At 29.6% G+C, this 9,578-nt stretch overlaps 1 protein-coding gene across 1 annotated transcript in view; it reads left to right on the top strand.

The window, feature by feature from the left end:
• Positions 1–9,578, top strand: part of LOTGIDRAFT_128120 (hypothetical protein) — a gene marked incomplete at both ends in the record, with an annotated part of 67,966 nt that overhangs the window by 34,047 nt on the left and 24,341 nt on the right. Inside the window, one exon of the mRNA XM_009064156.1 lies at positions 8,074–8,192. Coding sequence (XP_009062404.1) covers positions 8,074–8,192 — 119 coding nt within the window. The remainder of the gene's footprint in view (positions 1–8,073; positions 8,193–9,578) is intronic.

Below are 9,578 nucleotides of genomic sequence, written 5' to 3'. Positions count from 1 at the left end.
GGTCGACTCTGAGGATCCCCCTTTACAATATCTATACTTTACAATATTTATACTTTACAATATTTATACTTTACAATATCTTTACAATATTTATACTTTACAATATTTATACTTTACAATATCTTTACAATATTTATACTTTACAATATCTTTACAATATTTATACTTTACAATATTTATACAATATTTATACTTTACAATATTTATACTATACAATATTTATACTTTACAATATTTATACTTTACAATATACAATATTTATACTTTACAATATTTATACTTTACAATATTTATACTATACTTTACAATATTTATACTTTACAATATTTATACTTTACAATATCTTTACAATATTTATACTTTATTTTATTTTAATTATTCACTTATTAGTTTCATCCATCTTTAAAATATGAAATATTGTATTTTATGTTCATCGAAACTACCGAAACACAGTTTTCACCGACTAAACACGGAAACAAAGGCGTATGTGAGATTTATGATGATTAGTTTATGAACAGAAATTATTTTCTATGATTTATAATTGAAATTCATTTTAATGCTGATATTGCATTCTTCACAATATACAAAGTCCATTGAAAGCGTCAAGTTAATATATGAGAATGCCGTCAATCAGGGATTCCAGACTTTTTTTTTTACTAGGAATTCTTTTATTTTTTAGCTTGATAGCTTCAATTTGCACTATTCCTATTTTCATTCCGACGTTTGTGATTCTTGCAATTCCATTAAAACTAACGCGTTTTATGATGTCACTAGAGGGGAGCTACCAGAAGCTACTATTGATATCTACATGTGCAGTTCTCCTCTAGTGATGCCATAAAACGCGTTAATTTTAGTGGAATTGCAAGAACCACAGACATCGGAATGAAAATTGGAATGTTGGAAACTGATGCTATCAGTGTTCCCGATACACATACAATTTTATTAGAAAACATCTTTACAATCCCTCTAAGGGTTTTTTTATGTTGCTTGTTAAGGTATATCTATCTAACTTTGTGAATACAAAACAACAAAAACCCTGAAATCAGCCGCAAGCTTAGAAAGAGACAGTAGAAATAGAAAAGTGCGAATAAAAAAAATTAATGATTGGAAGAACTCGTTTGTAAAATAGGAAATTTTGTTGTCTGTCAAATTATATCCAGACTTGTGAATCATCCAAAACTACAAGAAACCTGAAATCAGCAGCAAGTTTAGAAGGAAAGAGTAGAATTAGAAACACTGTCTTGAGAGTCAATAAAAAAATTAATGTATTTATGATTGGAAGAACTTGTTTGTAAAATAGGAAATTTTTTTTGTCTGTTAAGTTATATCCAACCTTGTGAATCATCCAAAACTACAAAAACCATGAAATCAGCAGCAAGTTTAGACAGAGACAGCAAAAATAGAAAAGAAGATTGGGATAAAAAAGGTATAAGTTATGATGGGAATCGCTCGTTTGTAAAATAGGAAATCTTTTTTATGTCTGTTGAATTATATCTAACCTTATGAATCCATCAGAGCAAAAACACGAGAAACAAGAAAGTAGAAAACTAGAGAGTGAATTTGAACTATCAGAGTCAATAGAAACTGTACAGTATAATGAGGGACTGAAACTATAAAACTTGTAATAACTTTCTTTCATTATTGATAGCAGTTAATGTTTGATTGACACATTAACACTGGCATTGAGAGAAAATATTACACATTATAAGAATACATAGCAAGATTCAGAATATTGTGGAAAGATAGATATGAATCGCTATTTTTTTCTCGAGTTTGCTCTGAAGAATAATTAAATGGTTTAACGCAGAAAGTTATGCAATGAGGGAATTTTTTAAGGATAGTGGCTTACTCTCTTTCGATAAATATCTATTTAAAGGGACATTCTGCTTTTTTGTGAATATTATAGAAAGAAATCCCATAATGTTTCTGAAAGTTTTAACTAAAAAAAATCCAGCCGTTAATTTTTTAACCCCAAAACTTTACGTAAAAGGTAACGTAACCTTTTAAATTAAGGTTTTTGCAAGCTTTTAGAGAACTATTGTATGGATTTGAGTAAAATAAACGCCTAATTGTAAAGAAACATTTCTCCCAACATTTTCTAAAAATTTCAACTAAATATCGGTTTTAATTAACGCTTTTAAAACAAATTCAGTTTGATCAAGTACATACATAGATATAAATAGCATAATTTAGAAATATTTTCAGGTATAATTTGCGACGCTTTTGATATTGAAAATGTTTTATAAAAAAAAACAGAATTCCGCTTTAAAGATCTTCAGCAAACACTTGATCTGTAAATTTTATGTTATTTCTTTGAAATTTGAAGGGATTTTAAAGGAATTATTCGACCTTTTTTTTTTATTATTATTTGAATGGGGGCAATACATGGCCTCTACTTATTAGTGATATCTAAAGGCATTTGCCTGATTGAAAGAACAACTCAAACTATTGTCTGTAATACAGACGTCTGATTGAAAATTGGAAGAGTGCAAATTGATGCTATCAGTGTCCAAACCTCTTTACAACTCTTTTGAATATAATGAAAATAATGTACTTTAAATTTATTTACAGGCCTGAAGTAATGAAATAATGTAATACTTGTCTCTTACTGAAAAATATGTCTGTCATGAAAATCAAGCAGTATCTGTGATAGTCTTTGAATAGGGATATTTAACATGACAGTTATACCTGCTATCTCTGCTACAATTGGATGGTTAGCGTGTTCTCGATGACAGTTATGGACTATTTATCTTCAATTTGTCATGGTTCAGGTTTAATTGACAGCAATACTTGTCGTAGCTGTACAGGTTTAACTTTCTTTTATTCCAATTTTTATTTCATTAGCTCGATAAAATTCCCAGGACATGTAATTTGGAATTCCATTTTATTTCATTTTATTTCATTACCTCAATAAAATTCAGGTCCTAGGAAAGTAACATTACCTCAATAAAATTCAGGTCCTAGGAAAGTAACATTACCTCAATAAAATTCAGGTCCTAGGAAAGTAACATTACCTCAATAAAATTCAGGTCCTAGGAAAGTAACATTACCTCAATAAAATTCAGGTCCTAGGAAAGTAACATTACCTCAATAAAATTCAGGTCCTAGGAAAGTAACATTACCTCAATAAAATTCAGGTCCTAGGAAAGTAACATTACCTCAATAAAATTCAGGTCCTAGGAAAGTAACATTACCTCAATAAAATTCAGGTCCTAGGAAAGTAACATTACCTCAATAAAATTCAGGTCCTAGGAAAGTAACATTACCTCAATAAAATTCAGGTCCTAGGAAAGTAACATTACCTCAATAAAATTCAGGTCCTAGGAAAGTAACATTACCTCAATAAAATTTAGAATAGAAAGGTTTAAAATTCCAATTTATTTTATTATCTGTATATGATGAATTAAGAAATACAGCCAATCAGAGTCCTCAACAGAAAAGGTGGCTATTGCAGTCAAGCTATAAGACATTGTAAAGATGAAGTTTGTAATAGCTTGACATTGTGAAGATGAAGTTTGTAATAGCTTGACATTGTGAAGATGAAGTTTGTAATAACTTGACATTGTAAAGATGAAGTTTGTAATAGCTTGACATTGTGAAGATGAAGTTTGTAATAGCTTGACATTGTGAAGATGAAGTTTGTAATAGCTTGATATTGTAAAGATGAAATTTGTAATAGCTTGACATTGTGAAGAGGAGGTTAGCTTGACATTGTGAAGATGAAGTTTGTAATAGCTTGATATTGTAAAGATGAAGTTTGTAATAGCTTGACATTGTGAAGATGAAGTTTGTAATAGCTTGACATTGTGAAGATGAAGTTTGTAATAGCTTGATATTGTAAAGATGAAGTTAGTAAGAGCTTGACATTGTGAAGATGTAGTTAGTAATAGCTTGACATTGTGAAGATAAAGTTAGTAATAGCTTGACATTGTGAAGATGAAGTTTGTAATAGCCTGACATGGTGAAGATGAAGTTTGTAATAGCTTGATATTGTAAAGATGAAGTTTGTAATAGCTTGACAATGTGAAGATGAAGTTTGTAATAGCTTGACATTGTGAAGATGAAGTTTGTAATAGCTTGATATTGTAAAGATGAAGTTAGTAATAGCTTGACATTGTGAAGAAGAAGTTTGTAATAGCTTGACATTGTGAAGATGTAGTTTGTAATATCTTGACACTGTGAAGATGATTACAGATGACTATGTCAGTTTTCTCCTCAAGAAACTATTTTAAAATCAAGAGAGTTTTGAGATGAGATAATAATAGAACAGATTTCACTCTAATTGATGACAAAGATAAAGAAGTGAAATGTCAAGAAGATGTAGAATCATGTTGGAGAGGATTGTTGTTTTGGAAGAATCAATGATCATGTGATTTAATGACACAGAGAGAATAAACCTGTAGCCTCAAGTCACTCGTTGCAATTTCTTTTTAAATTTAAAAAGAAAAGACTGAATTTAAATTCAAAGAAAATTAAATAAAAATGAATAAAAAGAAAGCGTTTTAGAAAATTATTAGCTTCAAGCCACTCATTGCGAATTCATCTAAAAAGTAGGTAAAGAGATGGCTGAATTAAAAAAAACCAGAGAAAGTTGAATTGATCTCGAGTCTGTGATTGAGGTTTGTTACCGCCAAGTTGAAAAAAAACAGTAGCCTTAAGTCATATCATTGCACTTTCTTTTGAAAAATTAAAAAAAGAAAAGGCTGAATTTAAAAAAAGAAAAGAAATTATTGATATAAAAAGTAAATTTTTGAAAATTTTTTAGTTTCTAGCCATTTTTTTCTTTTTTTTTGAAAATTTAAAAAGATAACTGTTTTTATCTTAAGAAAAACCTGAAAATTTGATTGAGGTTTCTTACTGCCAAGAAAAAAAAGGAAGCCTTAATTCACTAACTTGAAAATATCAAAAGGAAAGGCTGAATGTTTATAAAATGAGAAATTATTGATATAAAAAGTAAAATGTTAAAGAAAATTTGTAGTTTCATGTCACTCATTGCAATTTCTTCTGAAAGTTTGAAAAAAAAAGAAAAGAAGAATTGTCTAAATTAGATTACAGAAGACAGGATGTTAATCTCTATTCATTTCATTATTATTACAAACAGCTTCTGTTATAATATGATGGATTAACTGTATTATTGATAAGTTATATCCGAAACAGTTCGTGTATATTTTAAGATTATATGCCAAAACCCAAATTTCAAATCAGAATTATATAATATTATTCCAGTTCTGAAAGTGTATTTTTATTCTTGAGATTATCTACCAAAACCCAAATTTCACATCAAAATAATATAAAATTGTGCCAGTTCTAAAAGTACTATTTATATCTATGAATAGAAATAATGAATCAATGAAAGAGCAATTCAAAGTAGAAAATCACGGAAAAAGCTGAAGAAATTTGACTCTATAATATACGAATAATGATAATCTATAGCCAGGCAGAATCGTGGCCACCATTTAGCGAACTATCGAGAGGCAATTTCTATGATATTGATTCTGAACTTAAAGAATTGTAAAAAATTTACTGTTAAATAAAATCATTTTTCATTCCATTCGCTGGTGTTGGGTTAATCTGTGGTGAAACAAACTTTGACTTGATTCCTAACATACAGTACAGAAGCTGGATTAACCTCTGGTAAAACAAAATTTGACTTCTAACATACAATTCATCTCTAGATAGAATATAGGTAACATTTCATAGGTTATATAGACACAGCATTATGGAACAACAATCAATGTTATACAAGAAGTTACCCGGATAAGTTTATCACGTGGGGTGTCACGTGTATAAGCACTTCAAAATGGCTCCTGTTTGCGGGGATGTTATAATGATATTTGCCGGGATTAATAAAGTACACAAATTGTCTAGGAAAAGAATGAATATATATCGGAAGAGGAAACAGAAAATGCTTTTGTATTTATTTTCATATTTTTTATTTATAAACAAGGAATTTCAGTCCCGTCAACTGTGGGTGCAACCTAGGTCAGAATGGTGGATGAGAGCTGGCATTATTAATCTGAACGAGTTGGCAATAGTTGAAAAAACATGTTTATTTCTCTTCATGCTATCTAATTCATCTTGAATTTTAGTATCGCCCCAGACAGCGAGCATGCTCCAATTATAATTGCCAGCGTCCATATTTGTTTTTAATGTTTTGTCACGTGACATGATGTGTTACTAAAAATAAAAAGTTATCGGCAGTGCGAAAGCGGCTATCCAGATAGGATTGCAGTGCAAAAGCAACCCGAACCGAATCGAATCGAACTGAATCGGATTTTTCTATTCGGTTATAACCGAATTCAATAATTCAGTTGTGCAGTTTGAAAGGGGTATTAGTTTTAGTGGAATTTAGGAACAACAGACGTCTGATTGATGCTATCAGTGTCCCTAACACACATAAAAAAAAATAGGAAATCTTTTTACAATCCCTTTAATCAAGGGAGTTAATTTAAAAGTGATATCACTCTAGTTACTGTAAAAAACCAATTTATCATGGACAATAATTTGACATCTTCTTTCACTTCACTGAGTGTTATTTTACAATAGATTAATTTTACTTTCAACATATTCAATTTGAGATTCAAAAAAATTATCATGGCGTTTTTCTTTTCGCTTGAATTGTTACATTTCATCTGAGAAATCTCAAATATTACTTTCTTGGGTTTTTGTCCAAATTTCCCAATATTGAGTTTTATTTTATTTAATTTATCTCATTTAATCTTGGGCTCAATATATTTGATTTGCATGTAAAAATTCAGAAAACATTGTCCAATACATTTCTACCCAAAAACACCATTTCATTTCATTGGCTTCATGGGATTAGTTTCTCAAAACTTAACAGATTGAAATAAATGTTTAAGGAAATGTGATTGGATAATAAAACTAAATTTAAATTAGAAATATTGACCAATCAGATGATTTGAACTCTAAAGTCATCTTAACTTAAGTTTTTGAGAAAATGGTCCAAGTATTTTATGCTTGATACAAAAATAAATCCAATTCCATCAATTGTGTAGAGATTCAGATGAATTCAGATAACAGAAACACACAAAAACACTAGGTTACGTTTTTAAAAATTTTACTGGTGACTTTTTCTGATTGATGAATACAAGATAATCTGATCTCAATATTAGTCATTAACCAATCAAATTATTCAAAAAATACATCTTATTTTGAATTTTTCAGAAATTCAGCCTTTTTCTGATTGATAACTACAACACATTCTGATCTCAATTGTTGTGATTAACCAATCAGATGACTCGAAAACAAAATGATGAAAGTAATTCCGAGCGAAGATTTATAAGAAAAAAATGGTATCCTGGATTTTCAAAGTGCAGAAATCTGATTGGTGATAAATTCTAAATCTAAAATTAATTGCAGTGATTAGTTAATCAGATGTCTGGAACATCCCAAATTTTTCAAAAAGTCCTTGGGCATTATCACACATTTTACCATTGTGATTTCCAACTTTCATTTTGCATTCTTCACTATCTATCATTAATGCCCCCAAAAACATTTCTTTAAACAAACGTTCCGAATTCGTCTGGGAGTGTAAACATGAGAATAAGTTCTACTTGTCCAACTTCAGTAGTGATGCAGGCTGAATGATATAGGTCAGTTGTCTGAAGATCATAGAGCATGAAAATCACAACAGTTTTTTAACTTCTGTTATGATATATCTTCTGATCAATCTATTCTGAAGTTTCTGAAAAAGCTCTTTTTATCACAAGTAGAATTTTATAATGTGTACTTTACACTATTGTTCTTACTGTCAAACTTTATTACATAACATCACCCTGGTCCACCATCTCAATTCATTCTTAAAAACACATTTCCTTAACTCTGTTGTATGCAGAAAAGTAGGATGTAAAACTCCATTCATTTCATTTCATTTTAACCCTGTTGTACCTGGTTATTTATTTGCTTTATCAACTTTATGTCCTTTTGAAAGCTTTTTGTTGCCAGTGTAATTTTACCACGGTAATGTATGTTAAAAACTTAATTTAATCGTGGAACAGCTTCAATTCATTCTTATAATTCATTTTCTTTAACCTTATTGTACCTGGTTACTAGATATTTTTAACAACGCTGATCCGGAAAACACAGGGTTAATTCCCGACTCGGAAGTGGTGAGATTATTTAAACGAATTAACGACACCATTACAACTTCAGTTATCTCTCAAAAAATCAAGGTAAGCTACTCCCTTTTTTTCTTTTCATTTTTAATGGCTTCTCTCCAATTTTCTAATCACCCACTACATAAAAAACGTCACAATCCTCCAAAGTGTCTCAATTTAAGGTGCCCTCACACTATAGTGATTACCTGTTGTTAATAGTTACGTATAATGAAAGTGGCCATGAGTTCTGAAAGCAATTCACAGCTCAGTTGAATGAGAGTTTTGTTCTAAACTTATGACCACAATATTTTATATTCGCAACCATACACAACTGGTGTGAGGGCCACTTTACATTCCACAAAAAATATCACAATCTAACCTTTTTTGTCCACGACGAACGATAATCCACAATTCAAAACAACTTTCAAAGCAATTTGTTGTCAAAGTTACATTTTCTCTATCGTACTCGTAGTAAGCTCTTCTACATAGGTTCTCTTCAGCACATAACATACCCACAATATACTATAATAACAGATCAAAGCAAGAATATATTTCTATAACACATAACATACCCACAATAAACTATAATAACAGATCAAAGCAAGAATATACTTCTATAACACATAACATACCCACAATAAACTATAATAACTGATCAAAGCAAGAATATACTTCTATAACACATAACATACCCACAATAAACTATAATAACTGATCAAAGCAAGAATATACTTCTATAACACATAACATACCCACAATAAACTATAATAACTGATCAAAGCAAGAATATACTTCTATAACACATAACATACCCACAATAAACTATAATAACTGATCAAAGCAAGAATATACTTCTATAACACATAACATACCCACGATAAACTATAATAACTGATCAAAGCAAGAATATACTTCTATAACACATAACATACCCACAATATACTATAATAACAGATCAAAGCAAGAATATACTTCTATAACACATAACATACCCACAATAAACTATAATAACTGATCAAAGCAAGAATATACTTCTATAACACATAACATACCCACAATATACTATAATAACTGATCAAAGCAAGAATATACTTCTATAACACATAACATACCCACAATAAACTATAATAACTGATCAAAGCAAGAATATACTTCTATAACACATAACATACCCACAGTAAACTATAATAACTGATCAAAGCAAGAATATACTTCTATAACACATAACATACCCACAATAAACTATAATAACTGATCAAAGCAAGAATATACTTCTATAACACATAACATACCCACAATATACTATAATAACTGATCAAAGCAAGAATATACTTCTATGATACAAAACCTAGCTAAAGAATTTAGAATGATTTTAATGAAGTATTTACAGAGTTTCTCAATTGAATTATTTCGATTATTAATCTATTATTGATCTGTAGTCTGTTATCGATAATCGATCTC

This window comes from Lottia gigantea, assembly GCF_000327385.1.
Source record: "Lottia gigantea unplaced genomic scaffold LOTGIsca_60, whole genome shotgun sequence".
Taxonomy (NCBI): Eukaryota; Metazoa; Mollusca; class Gastropoda; family Lottiidae; genus Lottia; species Lottia gigantea.
Note: the sequence above shows the minus strand (reverse complement) of the source record. Positions and strands in the feature narration are given on the sequence as shown.